This window comes from Bactrocera tryoni, chromosome 3 (assembly GCF_016617805.1).
Source record: "Bactrocera tryoni isolate S06 chromosome 3, CSIRO_BtryS06_freeze2, whole genome shotgun sequence".
NCBI classification, from domain to species: Eukaryota; Metazoa; Arthropoda; class Insecta; order Diptera; family Tephritidae; genus Bactrocera; species Bactrocera tryoni.
In genome coordinates, this window is record NC_052501.1 from 68,734,098 (window position 1) to 68,758,185 (window position 24,088).

General features: G+C 36.1%; 9 protein-coding genes across 11 annotated transcripts; 4 read left to right on the plus strand and 5 right to left on the minus strand.

Annotated features, from left to right (window-relative positions):
- Positions 1-242: 242 nt before the first annotated feature.
- Positions 243-3,719, minus strand: LOC120771030 (2-hydroxyacyl-CoA lyase 1). The gene is made up of 5 exons (XM_040098810.1): positions 3,517-3,719; positions 2,413-2,608; positions 1,718-2,349; positions 1,051-1,658; positions 243-984 (listed from the first exon to the last, which is right to left on the minus strand). Exons 1-5 carry the CDS (start codon positions 3,565-3,567, stop codon positions 765-767), a joined length of 1,707 nt encoding a protein of 568 aa, XP_039954744.1. The 5' UTR covers positions 3,568-3,719; the 3' UTR covers positions 243-764.
- Positions 3,720-4,118: 399 nt separating this feature from the next.
- LOC120772202 (GTPase Era, mitochondrial-like) lies at positions 4,119-5,627 on the plus strand. The gene is made up of 4 exons (XM_040100668.1): positions 4,119-4,437; positions 4,494-5,033; positions 5,115-5,292; positions 5,351-5,627. The coding sequence occupies exons 1-4, from the start codon at positions 4,153-4,155 to the stop codon at positions 5,527-5,529; spliced, it is 1,182 nt and encodes a 393-aa protein (XP_039956602.1). The 5' UTR covers positions 4,119-4,152; the 3' UTR covers positions 5,530-5,627.
- Positions 5,532-6,011, minus strand: LOC120772203 (peptidyl-tRNA hydrolase 2, mitochondrial-like). The gene has a single exon (XM_040100669.1). The coding sequence runs from the start codon at positions 5,991-5,993 to the stop codon at positions 5,601-5,603; it is 393 nt and encodes a 130-aa protein (XP_039956603.1). The 5' UTR covers positions 5,994-6,011; the 3' UTR covers positions 5,532-5,600.
- Positions 6,009-6,776, minus strand: LOC120772204 (cytochrome c oxidase assembly factor 4 homolog, mitochondrial-like). Its single transcript, XM_040100671.1, has one exon. It carries the CDS (start codon positions 6,231-6,233, stop codon positions 6,018-6,020), a length of 216 nt encoding a protein of 71 aa, XP_039956605.1. The 5' UTR covers positions 6,234-6,776; the 3' UTR covers positions 6,009-6,017.
- Positions 6,777-7,603: 827 nt separating this feature from the next.
- LOC120770472 (endoribonuclease dcr-1-like) lies at positions 7,604-16,386 on the minus strand. Of its 3 annotated transcripts, none has more exons than XM_040097968.1 (11): positions 16,294-16,385; positions 16,123-16,221; positions 15,901-16,058; positions 15,636-15,813; positions 15,213-15,523; positions 14,451-15,144; positions 13,682-14,209; positions 13,369-13,543; positions 10,586-11,643; positions 8,980-10,146; positions 7,604-8,785 (listed from the first exon to the last, which is right to left on the minus strand). In XM_040097968.1, the coding sequence occupies exons 2-11, from the start codon at positions 16,141-16,143 to the stop codon at positions 8,054-8,056; spliced, it is 5,022 nt and encodes a 1,673-aa protein (XP_039953902.1). In that variant the 5' UTR covers positions 16,144-16,221; positions 16,294-16,385; the 3' UTR covers positions 7,604-8,053. The 3 variants fall into 3 exon arrangements, with proteins under 3 accessions (XP_039953902.1, XP_039953901.1, XP_039953903.1); XM_040097967.1 differs by having other exon boundaries at positions 8,054-8,785; positions 16,123-16,218; positions 16,294-16,386; XM_040097969.1 differs by having other exon boundaries at positions 8,054-8,785; positions 15,901-16,055.
- A 537-nt stretch (positions 16,387-16,923) lies between these two features.
- Positions 16,924-19,998, plus strand: LOC120772199 (tubulin-specific chaperone E-like). The gene is made up of 6 exons (XM_040100665.1): positions 16,924-16,956; positions 17,059-17,327; positions 17,386-17,861; positions 17,990-18,211; positions 18,342-18,823; positions 19,497-19,998. Exons 2-6 carry the CDS (start codon positions 17,232-17,234, stop codon positions 19,802-19,804), a joined length of 1,584 nt encoding a protein of 527 aa, XP_039956599.1. The 5' UTR covers positions 16,924-16,956; positions 17,059-17,231; the 3' UTR covers positions 19,805-19,998.
- Positions 19,999-20,602: 604 nt separating this feature from the next.
- LOC120772255 (ras-related protein Rab-4B-like) lies at positions 20,603-22,359 on the plus strand. Its single transcript, XM_040100758.1, has 4 exons — positions 20,603-20,972; positions 21,092-21,172; positions 21,438-21,770; positions 21,828-22,359. Exons 1-4 carry the CDS (start codon positions 20,957-20,959, stop codon positions 22,037-22,039), a joined length of 642 nt encoding a protein of 213 aa, XP_039956692.1. The 5' UTR covers positions 20,603-20,956; the 3' UTR covers positions 22,040-22,359.
- Positions 22,360-22,755: 396 nt separating this feature from the next.
- On the minus strand, positions 22,756-23,265 carry LOC120772256. The gene is made up of 2 exons (XM_040100759.1): positions 23,039-23,265; positions 22,756-22,977 (listed from the first exon to the last, which is right to left on the minus strand). The coding sequence occupies exons 1-2, from the start codon at positions 23,135-23,137 to the stop codon at positions 22,867-22,869; spliced, it is 210 nt and encodes a 69-aa protein (XP_039956693.1). The 5' UTR covers positions 23,138-23,265; the 3' UTR covers positions 22,756-22,866.
- Positions 23,266-23,538: 273 nt separating this feature from the next.
- LOC120771281 lies at positions 23,539-24,064 on the plus strand. Its single transcript, XM_040099207.1, has 2 exons — positions 23,539-23,689; positions 23,871-24,064. The coding sequence occupies exons 1-2, from the start codon at positions 23,643-23,645 to the stop codon at positions 23,989-23,991; spliced, it is 168 nt and encodes a 55-aa protein (XP_039955141.1). The 5' UTR covers positions 23,539-23,642; the 3' UTR covers positions 23,992-24,064.
- Positions 24,065-24,088: the final 24 nt, after the last annotated feature.

A 24,088-nucleotide genomic window follows, 5' to 3' on the forward strand; every position in this document is an offset into this window, starting at 1 on the left:
AGAGTGGTCAGCGAAAGGTGGAGAATCTTGATGAGGTAACTTACTCCCGTCGAGCCTAAATGCAACTGTGTGGGGTATTATAGTCTCGATACAGCCGAAATTAACGTTTTTTCTTGTTTTGAATTCGTATCACTCTGTATTGTTTACACATACACATACATATGTCATTGCATATTTACATTTTGAGTGGAAATGTTGAAGGAAAAAGTAAATTAAAATGGCAAATTAATTTAAATTCGTACTTCAAAGAGTGTATATAAATTTTAATAAGCACATATGCATATAAATATGTACATACGTATATAAATTCATAAAATCAACTTAAAACAACTTTACATAAATAGACAAATTCATATTCACAAACATTCACTGAAGTGCGTTAATTGTTGGAATGTGCGAAAGAAAACATATTTTATAACTGTACTACAAAAGCCAATACTTGAGCATTGTTACTACAGTGACCACAACCGATATTTTAATATTATTTCAAGTATACATACACACACAAAAAAAATATTTTTATCTTAAAAAAGGAATTACATTCCTATAAATAGCAACTACCCGTAATTATGCCAGTGGCGCAGAAAATAGCTTAAAAAGAACCGTTAATTTTCACTGCTTTTGTAACAATGCTCTTTAAATACATATATGTATGTATATGTATCTATGCATATATAAATAAAGTGATTGTATGTGTCTGTAAGAAAGCAATTGTTTACGACTTAGCGCTGTGTAAAGAAATTCGCATTTACGCAAAGGAAAATTTACAATTTCGACTCAGTTAACCAGTTAAATGTCTGTGGCTTGCGATCCGATGATGGATTTATTGCTACATTAATGATGGTTGGCTTGTCGGACAGTTTTTGAGCATCCTTCAGTGCTGCCTGCAGTTCTGGTATCTCCTTGCAGAAGTAGCCGGACAAACCGAACATTTTCATCATTTCTTCATAGCGAACTTGTACGCCCAAAGCGGATGGCGGTGTACTGTAAACGTAAACGAACACACGAACATAATTGCATTTGCTAAAAACTTACAATTTGACAACTTACACTTGTGACAAATCGCCGGAATTACGAATGGCATCGAATGCTTCCTGATCGAAGCCACCATATATACCGTTATTGTTAACAATAACAATTGTAATTGGCAGCTTGTAGCGCACCATAGTCTCCAATTCCATGCCGGAAAAGCCGAAAGCGCTATCGCCTTCCACGCATATTACACGCTTGCCAGGGTAACGATCGCGGCAATAAAGTGCTGCCGCAATGGCGAAACCAGGACCGACGCCCATAGTGCCAAAGGTGCCAGCATCCAAACGATGACGTGGCAGTATGTTGAAGAGCATCGTACGTCCAATGTCCATGGTATTGGCGCCCTCGCTTACAATAATGGCATCACGCGGTATCAACTCACGCAGATGATGAAAAACGGTATAGTAATTTAGCGGCGAAGCAGTTTGTAATGCCATACTGCGCACTTGTTCACGATTGCGTTTGCATTTGTCGGCTAACTCTTCCCACCACGGGTTGTCATTTGGCAATTCGAAATTCACTGCGTTCATTTGCTCAAAGATTTGTTCAGCGAACGGCTTAATGTCCGATTGTATGGCGATCGAGGCTTGAACGGAATTGTGCAATTCTTCTGGGCAAATGTCGACCTGTAAAATGGAAAGTATTTAGAAAAAATAACAAAACGAAATATTTTTTAAGTATTTACTTGGATAAATTTGACATCGGCACTGTAGCGTGGTGGCTTGCCGAAATGTAGTATCCAATTTAGGCGTGCACCCAACAACAACACTACATCTGCTTTTTGCAATGCCAACGAACGTGCAGAGGAGACGCATTGTGGCGCTGTATCCGAAACAACACCTTTGCCCATTGGCGTCGGCAGGAAGGGCAGATTGGTGTTCTCAATGAAGTGTCGTAAAATATTTTCGGCATGCGCGTAGGCCGCACCTTTTCCAATGATTACAAGTGGACGCTTTGCTGTACGCAACAAATTGGCGGCACGTATAACATCGTCATGTGCCGGATACACTAGTGGCGCGACTGGATGTGGCAATGTTTTATAAATCTTGTCTTGCTGCACGCGTGATTGCAATAAATTGCCGGGGAAATCAAGATAAGAGACACCTGGTCGTCCGTATGTCGCATAACGTACAGCCTTCTCCACGTGCAGTGGTATGAGGGATGCAGTTGGTGGACGTGCCGCATACTTGCAGTATGGACGTGACATTTCCACTTGCGGATACTCTTGAAAGCCGCCAATACCCTCATGATCCTGACTGGTTGAGCCACCAATTACCAGCAATGGCCAACAATTGACTTGCGCATTCGCCATACCACCTATAAATGCATAAAAAATATTAATTGAATTTTCTTAACAAGTTTGTTTGTCCGACAATGTACCGGTTACATGCAGCAATCCGGGTCCAGAAACAACAAGGCATACAGCAGGTTTGCCAGTTAAGAAGCCAATTGCCTGAGCGGCATAGCAAGCTGACTGCTCGTTACGCATTCCAATGTACTTAAGGCCAGCAACTTGAAAAGCCATCGACAGTTCAATAACAGGTATACCGATAATACCGAACACATATTCTACACCCTTTAAAGAGAATATATAAAAGGCTGGATTAAATAGCGCCTCAGAGTTTTTTAAATAAATGTAAAGTTAAAGGCGTGCGCAAGATTTCAGCTCGATACCTCCAAAGCTAAGGGCTTAGTTCGCGTTAACACAAACAGACAGACGGGCCATGCAAACCAACTCAGCTAATTACGCTTAGCATTTATTTATACATATACATACATATCTACTTTTTAGGGTCGCCGAGATTTTCTTATAATTACGGAAAGCTTTTTACACCATATTCCACAATTGGCAATAGTATTTCAATCAAATATTCCTAAAATCAAAACAATTGTACCATCATTTCGATACGTTATAAATTTTTTATTAGATCTGTATGTGTGTGCGTATACCATGCGTAACTGAAATTATTTTCGGTATAATTATCTTTATTTTTTTACCAGGAGTTATCACGGCATTCTTTGATAAGAGCTGCAGCGCGAAGATTAAGTAAACTTAAACTGATTATGGGAGTTCACTAACATACATATTGCCTTATTAATTCAGCTAACAAAGATCAAATACTTATATATTGGTATATACTTAAATGATCATCAATATTTTACAGGTGCACTTTGCTCAACGAACTTTGCAGCTGATAAAAAAATAAGTATTGTGCAATGGGGTCAGATATCATGTAAATCGAAATATGGTAGTGTTATATGAAAATAATATCTATATTTATACTATAAAAAGTAACATATATTTGCTAATTTCAAGCCTAACAGGAATAAGATTTTATAGTCCTATACATAACATTAATATTTCTATAATAAATCCATAAATATATTAGTATTATAAAAAATAGCATTATCATTCCATAATTTCTTATTGCGTTTAAGGAATCCCATTTAGGGTTACAATCAAGCCCTTTGCGGACACTTTACCTGCTCTTTTAGAGACTCCGCTATTATTTGCACTGCTTCAACTTCTGACATTTTTTGTAGTTGATTTTATATATTTTGCACTTTAAAAATAATTGTCTCAATAACACGATACTTCAAATTCTATATATAAATTTTTATTGTTATAAGTATTTACAATAAAATTAAATACGTTTACTCAGTTCAGCTGTTTATGACAGACAAACGAAAGGAAGAATAAGCGGAAACAAATGCAATCTGAAAACGTTTGCTACCAGATATTATACCGATAACGTAGACGATAGTTAATCTACTGCTAGCGATTATAGAGTAACGAGTTTAATTTTAACCGATAATTTTTGTATGTTTTTGCGTTAGCAACGGCTTCAAGTACCAATTTGTTGTTAGTCTACAGTTTTTTTTATAAACTAAACTGCTCCAAACGTGCACTTGATATTACCGAAGCAACCAAATTGAGTACAAATTTTTACAACTTATTGCTTTTACAATAACAACACTTACATAAACACCGGTTTCTGTATATCGAAATGCCAAAAAATTAAATAAATTTTATCTGGCATCTTCTTTGATTCTATTTTGTTTTGCTTTTCGCAATTATTCCGAATAATTCCTCTGCAACTATATAGTTCTAATACGATTATGGAATTATTATTGAATAACTTTGGAAGTGTAAACAAATATTTGCTAAAGTTAAGTAAATATAATAAAGTTCGTACAGCAAATATACGTAACTATAGTTTATCGCCGTTGGATGACAACTCGACAACTGCAAAGCTTTCTGCATCTGCCGACACGACGGCCGACCTTGCTACCCATGCTCAGAAAGCACAACCTAAACGCACGCAGAATTCATTACATGTAGCAGTTATTGGTGTTCCAAACGCAGGAAAAAGTACATTTATTAACAACTTAATTAATCATCGGGTAAGGACTGCTATGAAACATTAAAATTGAGCTTTATAATTGACTTTAATGCTTAGGTATGTCCGACATCGTCTAAAGTGCATACAACACGAAAATCCAGTAAAGCAATTTACACAACGGGACAAACCCAACTTGTGTTCTATGATACACCGGGTTTAGTGACACCACGTGAAATTAAACGCCATAATTTGGAACAAAGTTTCAAAAGCGCCTACAAACATGCAATTCAACATGCGGATATTATCGCTTGCATGCATGATGTTTCCAATTCATGGACGCGAAACGCTTTACATTCCACTGTCATCGAAACGCTGTATGAGTACAAACATTTACCAAGCTTTTTGATTTTGAACAAGATTGATGCGCTGAGATCTAAACGTGTGCTGCTTGAACTGATACGCGTGCTAACTAACAATACTATTAACACCACACAATCAGTTGGGAATAAAAATCAAAGACGACAGTATAAGCGAATTGAAGAGTCTGTTGATAAACCTGTAGCAAATTCGGAGGATAAGAAAGATGTCAGTTGGAGTAACTTTCAAGAAGTTTTCTTAGTTTCATCTATTACCGGTAGTGGACTAAATGATATACAAGTAAGTAACAATTCAGAGTATTCCAATTAAAGTAAAATCAATATTAATTAATTAACAATATTTTGGCGCAATTGTAATAAGGATTATCTAGTAAGAGTTGCAAAGGAGAGATCTTGGGAGTATTCCAAAGGGTCTTTTACTGATGAAAAACCGGAAGCACTTATTGTGGAGAGTGTTCGTGCCAGGCTCTTAGATTACTTACCACAAGAAATACCATACAACTTGCATAGCGCAATTGAATACTTCTCCGAAGAGAACGGTATTACATATAGTTAATACTTATGATATCTGTTATAATTGTGAATCCTTATGTACAGGTACCATTTATGCATCAGTAGAGGTAACTTGTCCGTCAGCTCGTATTGAACGTTTAATTTGTGGCGAGTCGAATGGAAAATTAAGACAAATCACCGAACGTGTAACATCTGATTTAGTAGAAACATTCGGCAAGCCAATCTCCTTAACCATATCCACACGAAGTAAGAAGACAGATTAAAATAACATTTGTTAAAAATAAAATATTTATTTTTTCGTTAATAAATTATATTTATTTCTTCAGTTAATAAACTAGAGTAGTTTTAAATTGGATACCAATTCATCTACGTTTTTTTCTATATCCGGTCCAATACCCAAAACCGTGGCTGTACCAGCTTCTAATTGCGTACGCCCTGCATCTCTTACTAATTCTGCGACTACACCAGCTGTCTTGGCACGATTTTGTAAATTTGTAAGCTCTTCTAAAGTATTTGCACGCAATACGATTTTTGGTTGTCCCGAAAATGACCAACATTCTACTAATTTTTGCTTATCTTGGTCTTGTTGAGATTGTTGATAACAAAGTATTGCTGCATGCGCGCACTGTGCAGCAGTTTTGCCTTTAGACATTTTTAAATCTCCTCGCACCACTAACACCAGTTTCGTACGTGGTGCTGTAATGACACTGAAGAATTGTTTAAACATTTTTTTAATATTCTTGTTTGCTGTTTATTTGGTTTGAGCGTATTTTTTCATTTGTGCTTCTGTGTATTTTTGCATGCACTGCTTAAACTCTTTTACCGCCTCTTGGCAACGGCGCCAATCACCGGTTTCAGCAATGCACTCTTGTACTTTGTAATGCAATTCAATGCAACCAGTTTTCTTAAGCATCAACTCTACGGGATCCTCAGTTTCCAGGGCAGCAGCAGCAGAGACTGACGACATTATTTTATTAAATAAATTACAACTAATATACGATTTGTTTTACTGAAATAGTTTTCATTTGAATGATATAATTTTTCACTAAGTGTTAAAACCAAATTAATTGCTACGGCAATCAGCTGTTTTTCGTCCCTTGCGCACCATGTGTTTTTCTACAGCTGTGCTTACAGAAGAGTCTAAATAATTGGGAATTGCAGAAATTCAAAAATTTGAAACTTGCAAGCACAAGTCTCGTTCATTGACTGGGTTTCACAAAAAGACCATTTGATCATATGATTTTACTATGAGATAATGTGATTTAATAGGCGTTGATGTGATATGAAATTTTTGCTCGTGGCTGCGGAGCTTACATATATAAGAAAGTGCCTGCCCATGGCGCACAGGGCCACTAATTTGTAATGATGTGCGATCATATGATATGACACGATGTGATGTGACATGAAATTTTGTGCCTGCCTGCCATGCATGTATATAGTATCGGGTGATTTTTTAAGAGCTTGATAACTTTTTAAAAAAAAAAAACGCATAAAATTTGCAAAATCTCATCGGTTCTTTATTTGAAACGTTAGATTGGTTCATGACATTTACTTTTTGAAGATAATTTCATTTAAATGTTGACCGCGGCTGCGTCTTAGGTGGTCCATTCGGAAAGTCCAATCAAGAAATTTTCAGTGAATGGGCCCTAGAAAAGTTGGCAGAAAATCCGCTTTTTTATCGACAAATTTTGTTCAGCGATGAGGCTCATTTCTGGTTGAATGGCTACGTAAATAAGCAAAATTGCCGCATTTGGGGTGAAGAGCAACCAGAAGCCGTTCAAGAACTGCCCATGCATCCCGAAAAATGCACTGTTTGGTGTGGTTTGTACGCTGGTGGAATCATTGGACCGTATTTTTTCAAAGATGCTGTTGGACGCAACGTTACGGTGAATGGCGATCGCTATCGTTCGATGCTAACAAACTTTTTGTTGCCAAAAATGGAAGAACTGAACTTCTTTTCAACAAGATGGCGCTACATGCCACACAGCTCGCGATTCTATGGCCATTTTGAGGGAAAACTTCGGAGAACAATTCATCTCAAGAAATGGACCCGTAAGTTGGCCACCAAGATCAAGCGATTTAACGCCTTTAGACTATTTTTTGTGGGGCTACGTCAAGTCTAAAGTCTACAGAAATAAGCCAGCAACTATTCCAGCTTTGGAAGACAACATTTCCGAAGAAACTCGGGCTATTCCGGCCGAAATGCTCGAAAAAGTTGCCCAAAATTGGACTTTCCGAATGGACCACCTAAGACGCAGCCGCGGTCAACATTTAAATGAAATTATCTTCAAAAAGTAAATGTCATGAACCAATCTAACGTTTCAAATAAAGAACCGATGAGATTTTGCAAATTTTATGCGTTTTTTTTTTTAAAAAAGTTATCAAGCTCTTAAAAAATCACCCGATACTTAACATCGAAATGTATATGGTGTGTATGTGGAGTGCAATATGTGTATTACAAGTTGAAGAGTTGAACTCTTTTTGAAAACTTAATCTAACGGTTAATTAAAGGGTTGTACTAAATCTTATCTATGCAGGAAAAGCTTAGCTTTTGACATAAAAAATCAAATATAAAGTCAGAAGAGCTATAACAATATTTTTTTAGTTTACACAAAATCATGAAAATGACATTAATACATTTCTAAATTCCAAACATAATTAAAAAAAAAAAATAAACAAATACAATATAATTTACTTTCCTACGTCTAGCTACAGTGCAATTCGAGTATTTACTGTACTAGCGTTTAAATACGAATGTATGTATAGCAATTGAATAAAAAACATATTTTAAGTGGAACGTTTCGCTAAAATTTGCAGCGCCTGCTTGGCTGCCGCTTTCTTTGCCAGTTTCCCATTTGCACCAAAGCCATTCACCTCCACACTACGATTCAGGCATGTGAACTGGCATTTCACCAAGTATACGTCCTCATCACAGATCGGATCGGCGAATTTCGGATTGGCATATTTATGCTCAGTTAATTGACGTACAGCGTCCAAGGGTATATTTTGTGTGAACTGATTGATTTCCTGTTCTAGCAAACCGTAAATGACATGCCAAGTTGTACGCAAGTCGCGACTGTCAAGATAGACGGCAGCAATTAATGCTTCCAATATGTCACCCAGCGCTTTGGGCACTTCCACATTGCTCGCCATATTAAAAGCGGCACCATTTGTTTCACTTGTAGGCACTGTAGTCTCCTCCATCAATATTTGTACATCGTCGCTGACGATGTAGTTATGTTTTTCTTGATATTTGGCAAAATCTTTAATTTTTTCAGCCAATGCGCTATTTTCAGCTAATATAAATAAATGGAAGCGATGACGCACACACACACCACCTAATGTTACATTATTGACCAATGCCGATCGTAAATCTGTAAGCATGCCTGGCGTCATATGCTGATAGCGTTCGAATATATAGCACGAAATCAGAAAGTCTAGTATAGCATCTCCGATGAATTCAAGTTCCTGATAACAGCCAGTAATGCGATTGGTCGGATAGGAAGGATGAGTTAAGGCCTAAAATTCATAAATAGAAGAAGAAGCATTACTTAAACTATTCAGCTCCTTATTAATACTAAACATTTTTAAATGTCGCTAATCATTTATATATACGCATATACGTTATGGGGTCTACGACGTTTTCTACGTTGCAAACTTAACTTAACCTAAACACGTGGTGTTCAATAATAAAAATAAAATCGGATACATACCTGCAAGAGAAATGCGCGATCGCGGAATTTGTAACCCAAATTCTCCTCCAATTTTTGATAGTTTATAAGAAAACTGTCGACTTCCTTAGGTGAAATGCTTGCTTGTAGCAGCGCGCTGGTAAAATTTAGGTCCATCAGATGTGAGAAAGATTTGCCAGGATCAGGTTTGCATATGCCAAAGAATTCCAACATTCGGAAAGTATTATAAATGCCATAATTTTTCACACAAACACCCAGTATGGCTTCCAATGTATCGGCCACGACTTTATCGCGCAATGCCTCTTTGTATATAAACAAATTTAGTTCGTTGTCTAAACGTCTCTCTTCGGCAGCTGGTCCATCGTCAATAAAATGCCTTTGGCTACCGCTCACGATTTGGCTCAGACGTTCGCTTGAACAAGCACCGTTGATAATCTCATCTTCATTCAATTGAATTGCATACAAATCACTCGGTGTTAAACTCTTCAGCATATTCTCATTCGTGCTGAAAAGTTCTAAAAGATTACTCGGTAAGCTGACTAAAGGCGGCAACCATTCGTGAGGCGGCTTAAATAGATAGCCACTAATTCTTTCTGGTATATCGGTGTCGAGCATGCAATAGATAAGATTTCGATTCGATACAAATTTTCCTTTGACTTCGGTTAAAAATCCCTCGTGCCATTTTGGAAATTTATGCACCAAATATAGAGAGACGGAAAACTTTAAAAATGAATCACCCAAAAACTCAAAACGCTCCATATCGAAAACGTCATTAGCGCCAGCTGTTGTTAGGGCAGCCAAAAAGTCTGCCTGTTCGGCAGATTTTAAGTTTTCACCGCTTAAAGTGAGTTCCAATATATTTAAGTGGCGCTTTTCCGTCAAAGGAGCATCACACAATTTCAAACGGTCGATATTCATATTGTTTTCTGCTGTTTCGAGCGCTGGCTTTTTTGGCATATCCAACTGGGACTCGGACCACTCCTCATCGCTCAAGGTCAAAGTGTCCAATATTGAACCGTTTATAAATTTGTAGAAATAGTCCAGCTCAACCGGAAACATTAATTCCTGTTTGCGGGACAAATCTTCGGGTTCCAGGTAGTCCTTCCACAGCACATCATTTAAATTGGTCATGGTAAACACGGTCTCTTTGGCCTGTGTGGGCAGGGCGGGTAGTACTTTTTTCGGCTCCTGCGTAATTGATAAGTAAAGTTTTATTATTCCTTTATAATGACTTGTAAGACATTCTTTGCAAAGAGAAATAATTAATAAAATGGATCAAAAAGACCGTCGTACAGCTACAAAGCGCCTAGAACCAGTCACAAATTTATTGCGCCAATATTTTTCTACTACAGCCAATTTGCCGGGTTCGTAGAAAAAATAATGCAACCTAGATGCTGCAACGTTAGTCTCGCGAAAGCTGGATGGTGAAGATGAAAGTGTCTAGGTCTAGATGTTTCCTCATAATCTTTCTAACTGCAGCTTTGACAAGTTGCGTCCTCCAAAATCTTTAGTCTCACCACGTAAAAGCCTGTTAGGACACCTATCATTGCGGCTATATGAACCTTGCTAAGAGCTAATAGTTCAATGGACCTTTTGTGTCACCGTTACAATAGAAATTTACACTCACCTGCGGCTCTTCCATAGCATTGCCATCCATATCAATAGCTCGCGCTAAAGACTCGTCGATCATTAATTTTTTCGGCTGATATGCCACGTTACATGCTATACCCAGGAATTTATTAACACGGCGTCGCAAATCCTCGGCATGAAGCATGAAATGAACGCGATGCAAAATGCTCGGTAGTAACAAAGCTTTGAGCCACATATCACCAGGAAACATGAAGTTGTGACAAAGCTCCGGTATAAGGCGTATGATGGAACTGTTGTGATGCGATTTTGCTGACTTGCCGACAGCATTGACGAAAAAGTTTCTTCTCGAAGTTAGAGCGCGTACTTCCAGCATAAATTGATCCTTTTGCACTACACAATCCACTTCATTCTTATATTTGTCATCGATAAAGTCAATGTAACTGGGATATTGATTATTATCGAAAGCGCTTTGTGGCGTTAGATCTGTAAGCACTTTGGTGACAACAAATCTTTGATTATCTCTGCCCGAGTACCACTTATTGACCACCTTGCCTATATAATCCTCTGGCTTATAAACTTTTTTTTGCCTTTCGCTTACGCTGTACTTTCGCTGTGGCAAGAGACGTTGAAAGTTTTGCACCAACTCCCAATCGATTTTACCGTTATTAAGTGGCGCTATAAAGTATGCGTTCTCTTGATTGCGCCGATCAAGCACCAGAAAACTTTTCCAGCATTCCAGTATATCACGGAAGATCATCAAATGGAATTTGGCTAATTGTTTTAGTTGTTGCTCACTTGTTATGGTTAATGTGATCGGGTTTTCAGCAATTTTCACAGATAATTTACCCTGATTCATGAAGAGTGGCATTTCAGCGAGCGCTGGCATTGGTTTGCGTGTCAAAATTGCATAGTTACAATTAGTATTTAATAGCGTTACTATATGCTCCGTATAGCTGTCGGCTTTAAATTGCGGATATGCACGAATCTCGTATGCGTAGCAAAGTTCGTTGATCTGTGGTACGGCATTGTAGAGTTCATCCGGATATCTGTGATTGTAGAGTCGGCGTTGTTGTTTTCCCGCAGTTTTGGAGGTGACTGTAGATGAAGATATTAAATATTATATAATATTTGGTTCAAAACGAGAAGACGTTAACTTTGACAGCAAGGATGATGTATTAGACTTCACCAATGCATGTCTTATGGTATAAAAGGGTTTAAAAGATCTTTAACTGGATTTCTATCGCGTCAGTTTGTAAGGCAACTATATACTTTAGTGGAGACGCCTACGGTATATTACATATGGTAAGCGAGGTCCAGCCTACTGAACAATTCCGGGAGCCTGCTGGGTGCGACTGAGGTGAGATGTGAACCGGTAGTTTTCATGTTGGACAAGTACTTCCTGACCTGCCTGCAGTGCCCTGTATAGAGCGCGACAAGGAGGCGGAATTTGTCTTGGGGGAGGTTGATCATTTCCTTAAAACTTGCGAGGTTGTACCCTCCCAGAAGCAGCTAGGCATGGCCCTACTGTAATGAATGGTTCTGGCCCCATCATCCCAGACGTTTTATGCCCCGACACCCATATTAGGTGTACCCGGTTGCACACTGATAGGCGGTTCAGCCTTTCTATACACTCATCCACTGAAAGCGATTCAACCACATACACTGAGATCGCTTTTACAGCCGCTTGACTGTCGATAAGTATGGCGATACGCTGGTTGCGATAGCTACGGATTGAGTTCTGTGCACTGACATATAGCAAAGACTTATGCTTGAAAAATGCTCGGCAAACGTCCCATTGGTATGGATAGTTTGGTATGCGATCTCGCAATGCTTGCTCCAATGCCTTTCGTTGTTTTCGAGCCGTCAGTGTACCACTGGATAGTGCTGCCTCTCAGCAGACACAAGCGAGCATTTGATATTTGAAGGCCTATCGGGGACTGCATTGCCTTAGATGCCCAAGCAACCGCTTCATAAGTGACAATAGGCCTTACGATCATGGTATACAGCCATCTAATAATACCTGTCTTGCAGCCTCGGGAACTGCCGGCTATGCGTCTGCATATCATCAGTGATTTGGCGGCTTTGGATAGCGTTAAATCTACATGCCTAAAGTTGTCCATAAAATAATTTGATTTTGAGCGTTCAGTTTGTATGGCAGCTATATGCTATAGAAGCACGATATCAGCGATGACAAATGAGAAACTTTTTAGGAGAAAAGTACTAGTTAGCATATACATATGTATAGATACAGATAGACAGACGGACATGGCTAAATCGACTAAGCCCAATTTTTTAAATCTGGCAATTTGGTCGACCTAGCGGAATAGATCACTCACACAACACACATCCCTATCCAGTTGTTGTTGTTGTAACGGGTGCCTAATCCCCGTTAGGATGGAATGGATTAGCTAAGTTGTCGTCGACGTCGTCCAACGGTAGGCCGAAGAAACGTGAGTGTGTTTTGTGGGGCATGCAAAGAGGTGTTATGCGGAGACTCATTTCTCGCGGCAACTCGAACTCTTCGTCTGCAATGGGTGGTGGTGTGACTCCAAGTACGCCATTCACTGAAATGGAGTCGGTAAAGGATTCTTCTTGCTTTCAATTCCCACAACAGCCGGTTCTACGCACGGGAATTGACCCGGATTTCAACCGGTCAATGGTTGTTATTTCGGAGATCTAACCCCTTTTAGATCGGTAAGCCTTAGTTTTAGCTTGTCGTCATTTCTACATGTATTATTTCGGAGATCTAACCCCGTTTAGAACGGAAAGCCTTAGTTTAAGCATGCTGCTCATTCCTATCCAGTCATGAATTTCACTTACCGTTGTCATTGAATTTTTTCCAATGGCTAAAGAGTTCTTCCGACACCTTAGCAACGCATTCCGTTTTTGTCACCGGCAATAAACGCTCATTAAGTTCGCCTTGCTCGTACAATGTTTTGCAAGCTTCAAAAGCTGCCGAGATTTGTGCCTGTTTGACCGTACGATATCCCTTGCTCTATGCATATAATATTTAAAAACAAATAAAAAATATATAAAAAAAATAACATTGAAATAACTATAATAAAAACAACAAGAACAAATAAAGTTAACAGCTTTAAAATTGCTAATATATATGTAAGCTTCTCCTACGCACCATTATTGTGTGTTTTATTGAAGATTGTAACGGCATCTGCAAGGCTACACAGATCTTATTGTCGTCCGTTGTTTGTTTATTAAACCATGGCGTGGCGACGCCAAATGCATCGGTAGGTAATAGAGCACAATAACGATATAACAGCGGTAGCGCATTCGAAGCCAATAGGTAGGCGCCGCTCTGCGTTCTAAATGGCGTAATCAGATCTTCAAATTGTTCGGCAATATCTTGTTCCTTTGGTTCATCTTGATCCAAAATACGTCCAATCAAGAAATCCTGTATGGTTTTATGGGCTTCTTGATAGCCTTTGATTTTTTGTATCACACTTGCTTCATCCGATTTTTGCGCGAATATCGCATATAAAGCGTCGCTAGAGCGCGCACGCCCTTTTGTCTGCACATAGGAATTAAACGTCTTCAATGGATCATAAGCAAAAACATAATTGCAGGCCTGCACGTCAATACCCTCTTCAAGTACATTCGAACAGACGAGCAAATTGCAGTCGCCATTGCGAAAGCTTTCGATAGCCTGTGTAAATATAGATGCAAATTGTAATTTTATATTTATTTACTTTATATGTATGAATGCTGATAGCAGCTTAGCAGAAGCCGTAAAGTGTAAACATATACAGACATACATACGTATGTATATTCTCAAATTACAATAAACACAATGCTGTATCAGCCGAATTTCGTTGCTTATAGTATACTCCATATGTATTTACATACGTCTGTATGTATGTATAATGTGCATAACATTATAAACTTACCGTATTGTTCCACTTCTGATACAGCAGACTTTCTATGCTTGCTACAACCGAGTTCCGTCCTACCATAAATTGTGGACGCAAAGATTTAGCCAATATGGGCTCCAAATTAATATAATGTTGCAGTACATAATACACACATTTGGCTGTGTACCGACGCTCAACGAATATCAAACAATGTATTTCAGCTGGATCTTTATTCGAAAATAGTTCCTTTGTTAAAAGCAGTAGTGAACGCATTTTTGGTGTTGAATAGTTGAATATTATGTCTAAGGTGTTGTATGCGTCATCTGGATCAGTAATTTCCTCTTTCAGTTCATCGATGATTATATGTCGTATTTTTTCGCAAGTACTGATTACATAACGGTAAAGGTTACGCAAAACCATTGTTTCGGCTGCACGTTTTTTCAGTTCAAATTCAATTATTGGCGACATTATGGCTATAGCCGCTGCATATAAGCCGAATTCTTCCATTTGATATACGAAATCATTTAAAAGATTAGTTATAAAAGACTTTTTATTGGGCTGTCGTAGACTACCCAAATTTTTGGATTGCTTTACTTTAATTGCACCTAAATCCCATTTATTGACCATTTCGGCACATTCATTGATAATATCCTTGATGGTTTGAACTAATCTAAATATATGTGTTTGCCTTGTATACGCGACGAGTTTTTCTGTGGGTTTCGTTGAGTATCTGTTGTAAAATGTTTTATAAATTAACATTTGTAATAGGAATGGCTATCATTTACGAGTGCTACTTACGCCATTACGTTCTGATATTCTTCCATTGAACTGACTGTAACGATTTTGCCGTGAAAAATTGCTTCTAAATTTTCCAGCTCCTCACGAATTTTGTTCAGTTTGTTACCCTTTATTAAGACTCCTGTCAAACCAATTACCCGCGGTAATTGTGATTTGTCAGCGGCCATTCTATAATGCCTCATAAACTCATGCATGGGATGATTATTTCTTGCATGGTGACATTCGTCAATTATAACAACACTTAAGTCAGTAATTTTAATATAATTTTGTGAAATTATATCGACAAAAATTTGAGCTGTACCAACAAGAACCTAAAAAAAATGACAACGCTATTATATAAATTTTGCAAGATAAAACTTTAAGGCTACAATAAATATCACAAATAAAAAATGTTCTTTACACGGACTTAATTTATTAACATACTTGATTGATTTTGATTTCATCATTCCACTTCCTCGGAGACCAATTATCTACGTCACGCTCTCCTATGTAGAAACCGATATTTAAGTTAGTGCATCGCTTCAACTCAATAGCTTGTTGACGTGCTAATTCAACGGTATTGCACATAAATACCGCCCTTTTGCCACCATTTTCAATTGTTCTAAATGCGTATTTATCATAAAAGACACGTACGATTGTACATAATTCTATAGGATATATGTATGTATGTGTATTGCATGTAACTCACTCTTGCATTTGATGTGAAAAGCGTTTTAGTGCCATTATCGCAATGTATGTTTTGCCGGCACCTGTAGGAAGATAGATTATAGCATTCCGTTGCATGACATAATTTAGGAGCTCCATTTGATATCGCCTGGGCTCCATTACATCCTTATCGCTAGTCTGCTAAAAGAATTAGTTTTCTTCAAATGTGTACATATCTTTGTTTTCTAACTGGCAAAGTACTTACATTTGCATTGACACTAGCCATTATTATTTTTATATTTAAGATTATTTACTTTAATTCAATTAAATTTTTTCCACAAACACCATGTAATCTGCACCGCTGCTGCAAATATTATGAAATTGCTTGCTGATACAACAAAGAATGCACACAAGTTCAGTAGCTGGATCGACTTACGTGGCTTTCACGAACTGGCAGGAAGAACTCTTGTTGTTTTTGTGTTGAGCAAATTTTATGCTTTGATGTAAATATGTATATAATTTGAAAGATTTTGGTGATTTCCCCATTTACAAAATTCCTTGCAAGAAAACCAAATACTTTGACAAATGAATAGAAAAACGTATGTTACCAGACTTTTATTTTTCTAAAAAAAAAACTTTTCTAAATTAACAGCTGATGGGTAGATTTCATCATCGCCTTCATTTCAATATAAACTGGTTGATTTTTATAGTTTATAGATAGCCGCACTTCATACAATATAAACTGAGCTCGTTCTGGTTGCTCTAATAGTTTTTATCCAAAGTCGACCCCGACATGCCATATATACATATATCCAGCATGCAATGAGTCCCCGCATTATTCTAAACAAATTTTTGTATGCCCAGCTAGCCCTACATACCTAATATCCCCCTTCTATGATCCGACCCCGCCGAAGCAGCACGTTTCCAGGGTCTACCGTTGGATGGACTCGATGAAAACTTATCTGAACTTTTATGCGCAACATTTCAAAATTTTAGTTCCATACTACCGATTGCATCCCTGTTGTAGTTAGTCATATCGTTGATTGTAGAATTCAGTCATCTGTCTGAAGTCATTTATTTACGATATCGCGAGAATAAGGTAAGAGACAAAAACAATCTACCAAATTAATGTTTTTATAATGAAATAAATTTCAAAAGGCATAATTCAACAACTAAAAATATTTAATACATATAATTTCAGAGGTGTAAAATTGTGTAATAGCAAAATATTGTTACACTAACTTACAGATAAAAAATAAATACAATTTCTTTAGACGTGTGCAAGGTTTTGGTAAACAGCAGTTCGAAAAATCAACAAATTGTGCAGAAGAGTGGAGTATAAGAGGGCGTGTTCCCCGTACAACTTTTTCCGCTATGGTTGGAATTATTGACGATACTTGTTTACACTATCCCATTGGCACGCGTATTAAAGTTGGCGAAAATTATGGCACAGTTAGATATGTCGGTGAAGTAAGTAAAATATTTATATAATTAACATGCAGTGCCGTCAAATATAGATTTATTTCAGGTAACAGGCTACAATGGTTTATGGCTGGGGGTAGAATGGGATGATCCTCAACGTGGCAAACACAATGGATGCGTCAATGGCAGGCACTACTTCCATACACAGTACCCAAATGCTGGCAGCTTTGTGCGTCCTGGTAAAGTTGGTCCCTTCGAATCACTTGAAGACGCAGCTAGAGAACGATACTTAGATTACTCAGCTGAAAGTAGTTTGGATTTATCGTTGATACGCGAAGCGCAGCAAAAAATGCAAGCTAGTTTCTTTGAAGTGGTGGGCATGGATAAGATAGCGCGCAAGCAAAGTAAATTTGAACAACTGTCGGAAGTAAGTGTAGATAATTGCCCGATTAATGAAGCCGGCTACTTGAAAGACTTTCAAGTTCTCACCACATTAAATATTAGTTCGACACTTGTTTGGAATTGGAAAATTGTCGCTGATATTTGCAAACAAGTGCCGACTTTGATGGATTTGAATTTAAGGTATGTTGTCATGTCAGTAAATTAAAACCTTGTCAAAAGTTTTCACATTTTTAAATTTTTACCTTTATGAAAATAGAGTTATAATTTTTGACAGTATTATTTACATATCTATATGTTTTATATAACAGTTGTAATCGCCTCGTATTGCCGACGGATGCACAAATTAAAGAGCTAGAACCCACATTCAGGAATTTGAAATGTATTAATCTACGTAATTGCGGTTATAATGACTGGGCCAAAGTGATACAGACTGCTAAATTGTGGCCGCAAATAGAAGTTTTGGCTCTCCAAGAGAATCCGTTAACCGAACTAGCTGAGATTAACAGCAACGAAGTCTTCAAATCCCTAAGGTACGTGTAAACAAAATTGTAGCTATAAGTTTCTTAAAGCAAAATATATTTTATGCAAGGTTTTGTCTGACAAACAAGCCGAAGTCTCTTATTAACAATGTGAATTTTAATTCAAAAATAAATATTATAGAGAACTGGACTTACATCGTACAAAAATTATGGATTTTGATCAAGTATGCAAATTAGGAAATATCACAACACTGAAAACATTAAATCTTATGGAAAATGGCATTGAAGAAATTAAGCTACCTGACTGTGAACCGAATGCAAAACTTCAAATATTTGTGGCTTTAGAACAAGTGAATTTACTCTATAATCCCATATGGAATGAAGCAGAAACGTTTAACGAGTTGGATAAGTTGCCTAGCTTGAAGCGCCTTAATAAAACGCCTCACTTAAAATCTGATTTTGATGAGATGTTTTCTAAAGCGGTCGGCATGATAACGAATTTAGAAATGCTTAATAAGATTGAAGTAACCGCTGAAGCACGTCGCGATGCCAGCTACGATATTTGGAAGCGGTATGCTATGGAATGGTTGCAGGCAGCCGATAAACCGGAACTTTTGCAAGATTTCTACAAAAAACACCGGTCATACGCCGCTATAATACAAAGTAAGTTTGATACATTATGGTGTCCGTTATTCCGCCCGTTTTAGTTTTAGATTTTGCACTAAAAAGTAAGCAAGCTCTTTACTTTCCATTTAAACCATGCATAAATTGAATTCTATTTCTTTCACATGAAAAGTAAAGTAAAACTACAACTTTGAAAAATTGATATTTTAATAAGAAATTTTTTTCGATCCATAAAGAAAAAGTCATTCTGATTTTTTCCATAAAAACGTTTATTTAATATTATACGCTGTTAAAGCTATACGTCAAATGTCTTAAGCAATCTGTGTTACTTATACGGCATGTTGTTCCGCATGAATGCATTTGATGCATGATTTTAACAACTTTTAAATAACTTTTAAAGCAATATTTTTATGAAAAGGAAATATTAATATTATTTTTTGCAGAACGGGAATTTCTGTATTATCATTATTTTAAATTTGTATGTTTGTTTACTTTGGAGACATAAAATCTATTGCTAAAGATCAAAAAATCCTATGTAAAATGTAATCCTAAAGTAAAATTTCTTAAACTTGGTTTAAATCGAAAATAAAGAGCTTTCTGGTTAAGGAAAAAAACAGAAACTTCATTGGAAATAACGGACACCCTAATCACCTATGCTTTTACATTTGCAATAAATTTTCCTTATTTAATATTTCAACGTAAATATTTACAGAGTATGGTTCGCCTGCTGAGTTTGTTGTGCGACCTAATGTTAAGCAATCCAATTTAATTAAGATTCGTGTACTCAACCAGCAAACTGGAGAAATATGGGAGAAACGTGTACCGCGCATGATTACAGTACAAACTTTACAGGGTCTAGTTGCGAAACATTTTCAGACGGTAATGAACGCCAATGGCAGTTTACCGCAGCTTACCTATATTGATGCTAAATATCCCGAACTAATGGTGCCGATGGACAATAGCGCTAAAACATTAGATTTCTACAGTGTTCAGGATGGAGACACGGTTATTGTGAAGTAGTAATGCAATTTCAATAACTTGCATATTAATCGAATTATTTAAAATTATATGTATATTGTTATTTTTTTTAAACATAATTGAAGTGCAAAATTTCTTTGTATAAGCGTATTATTAACAACTTAATGGAACTGATTTTCAATTTCCCTTTTTTACATATTATTTTTATTTGATAATTATAAATTATTTGGCCTTTATAAAGCATAAATTTGCTACAAAATAATCTCGTTTCACTGCACCAATAATATAAAAAATATAATATTACTTGAGAGGTAAAATTAAACTTGGTATAATTTCTACAACCGTTCGGATGTAACAGGTAAGAATATGGTGCGAAAAAACGCAGATTAATAAAAATAAATAATAATATTATTGGCGAGATTTCATTCCGGTTTGGCTACGGTAATTGTAGAGTGAGTCATTTTTCCAGTTTCGATTATTTATATGCGTAAAGTACAACTTCCGTTTGCTTTGAAAATTCGTATTGGAGAGTTTTTCTTGCAAGCAATTAATTTTGACATTATTTTGGTGATCTCTCATTCTGATGTAGACATTGCCCAAAGAAAACAAATACGTTGATTTTATAAAGAACTAGATGAAAATAATAAAAAAAAATTTAATTGTTATTACAGAAATAGGACGTGCTTTATTTTAACATCAAACATTTAATTTAAACTAAATTTTATGCTTTGAATTTAACCCTGAAATATTTCGCTTTTCTCAGCAACAGCATTTATTGTGAACTATCGTTTTTCGTAGACTTTTGTAAAATGTCAGTGTAAAAGCGATAAAGTCTCCAACGAATTAGTTTTACTGCAACATTAACAAGTTTTTGTGTGAAGAAAAGCTTCGTTTTGTTATTTCATAAATATTGGCATTATTATTTAGTACATATACAATTACCATACAAATCTAGTTGTTAATAAATTTCTTTTTGTTTAAATGTGATAGTAACTCAGCCATTATCATATAACTAGAACTATGATATAGTTGCATGCACTGTAGTTGCAACGTAGTTGTTTAATCGAAGTTATTAACACATGCAAGAGACAACAATAGGAAGAAAAAAAGCATAACGTGACAGTTTTTGTGTGCAAAATTGGAAATAAAAATATTAGTATAAAAATAAAAATAACAGGCTAAACGAAAAACAGAATGTCTGAATCTTATGGTATGTTGTTTGGCATTGAATTACTAATTGTGAAGTTCATACGTATACTTGAATAAAGTATCTGTGTGTGTTGTATACATAAATAAGTATTTACAATGGTTAATTTACCTGTGTTGCAGATTATCTTTTCAAATTCTTAATAATTGGCAGTGCAGGAAGTGGCAAAAGCTGTTTGCTACATCACTTCATCGAGAATAAGTGTAAGTTTTGCCAATGCTTCGCAAGTGTTTTCCAATATAAATGTGAAATGTGCGAAGTAACATTAGTATAAATAATTACCTGCAATTATCCACTATGCATGTATATATGTATGTACGCACATTTACATGTACATGTATATACAATCCAATATGTAAGCATTACGTATATTTGGAAAAAAACAAGTGATTAATTTTTTTGTTTAAATTTACATATACATATATATGATATTTTATAGAAAGTTGCTAAATGTTGTAATAATTCCAGTTAAAGATGACAGCTCCCATACGATTGGTGTTGAATTTGGTTCACGTATTGTGAATGTTGGTGGTAAATCAGTAAAGCTGCAAATATGGGATACAGCGGGACAAGAACGTTTTCGATCGGTAACACGTTCGTACTATCGTGGTGCCGCTGGAGCTCTGCTGGTGTATGACACAACATCGCGTGATTCCTTTAATGCTCTCAGCAATTGGTTGAACGATGCACGCACCTTAGCCAGTCCGAATATTGTTATACTTTTGGTGGGCAATAAAAAAGACTTGGAAGATGAGCGCGATGTTACATTCTTGGAAGCAAGTACTTTTGCACAGGAAAATGGTATATAAAACTAATATATTTAAATGTCGTAATATATTAATGTTGTTTGATTTACAGAACTAATATTCCTGGAGACAAGCGCTAAAACAGGAGAAAATGTTGAAGAGGCTTTTTTGAAATGTTCCAAAACTATATTAGCAAAGATCGAAAGTGGTGAATTAGACCCTGAACGTATAGGCAGTGGTATTCAATATGGTGGTGCCGCGCTACGAAATCTGCAAACAAGACAGCGAAGCATTAGTAAACCAGACTGTGGTTGTCGTGTCTAATTGGATGGCGGAGCACGTCGTATATTTATTTCTATAATCTCATATTAAAACTTTATTATGTGTAGAGTCTGTAAAAGTAAACAAAAAAATGTGAAAAGCGAATCTGTTATGGCGGCAGGTATACGCAATATAGACATTCGGTGTAGTTATATAAAATTGTAATATGTATGTACGTATTCGAAATGTACATATATGTATTGCAATTAGACTAAGCAAAAAGTATAAATAATATCGAATTATATATGTAAATGCTCATTGTTGTAATTTCGATTGTGGTATATTTTTTATATTTTAACAATTAAATCAACATTCATTCCTTATTTGAAAAGTGCGTTACTTGCCTGTTTTAAAAATTTGTACAAAATTCGATTGCATTGATTACCGGATTTATTAAAAATTAGGTGTCTCGCGACAATGCTTGGTTTTAAATATTAATTTGTTATGATATTTTACACATTATTCGCATATATAATTGCATAATGTTAAGGAAATAGATAATTAAGTAATCTTTTTTGTAAATACAACAAATTATACAAAATCTTCATGAATAAACGAAATTAAAATCATGACCAAACCTTAACACAAGTAATTTGTTTAGAAACTATTCATAATTTATATGGCTTCTCAGACTATATTTAATAATTTGTGGTTGGTGTCGTCGAGATCATACCATTTATGTCGTTTGCTAATCCTTAACTGAATGATAATAACCCACGTTTCGATTTTAAAAATAGTTTGTATATATTTCAAAAGCGGTGTAAATGTGTGCAAAGCGGTACATACTAAAATTGTACAAATACTGTATTTAACTAAAAAATGTTTGCTAGTTAGTCAGTTTTTTTAACATCTCCATTTGTGTGTCCAGTGTAACTTTGATAACAATTCACCATATCTTTCGCCGTGTAGCTGTAGAGTTTCTTACGACTTCCGGAGAAATTCTATAAAAAATCATGTGTTTAATAGTTTTTTGAAGTATTTAAATTTACATTTCTAGCATACGTTTAAATCACCGGCAATCAACGTCCATAGGTACACAAAAGCAGCAGGTAAAACGCTGACAATGATGGCGAATTCAAAATTGGTGAACGTTTTAAACATTTTCTTTCCGTAATATATGTAAAAATTTGTCAGTACTACGTGATTTTTTGTACTTTTTCCTATGTCAATTTAATTAGTATATTTGTATGTAGTTGATTTTAAGGGGAGGGAAGATTAAATTTTATGAATAACAAATTTGTCACCTCTCAGCTGTTTGCTATAAAGACGCTAGATCACGATAGTAAACGATATTTGACATGCAAAACAAAACAAATATAACATATAAAATAACAATTAATTTTGTACCTTTATTTCAAAAGAAAAAAGTTTGTGTCAATGTTGTAAAAGTTCTACAGAACAGTTGAAACTAAACTAATTAATTATTTTCATACCACAATTTAGGTATTATTGTTAATAATATTGCCACCGTTTACAACACTGAAATTCACAATTGGTGCTAATCATTTTATCGATGACATTACGTCTTACGTCTGCTCAGTCAAAGATTTTCGTGATCTAAATTTTATAGTTCTTCTTGGCTTGTGCAAATCCAATTTTAACAAAAATGAGAATCCCATTTGGCAAAAAGCATGCTGAAATCGCCACTTCCTTGTAAGTTTTTTTATAAGTGCTTTTTTCTATGCAATTACAATGTTTACCCAAAAATGTAATTTGTGCAGCAAGCAAGATTTGTCTAAACATTGCATAATCAATAAGCGAATATAAGTTTAATAAAATAGCAAATAATTTTTATATAAGGCAATAAGTAATAGTTCTACCATTACTTTTTCAGCGTCTCATCGGCGGCAGGATTTGGTGGCGCAGCGGGGCTTGCTTTACTCTACCTGACAGATTGGAAATTGGTGCTGCAATACATGCCAATCTACAACACGAAATTTGACAAATCCGAATAAATTGTTTGATGCGATTGGGAGAACATTTACATTTTTCGCTCTATCCTTATGTTGTTCATAAATCTAAAGTAACTTACATTATTATACACTTAATGTG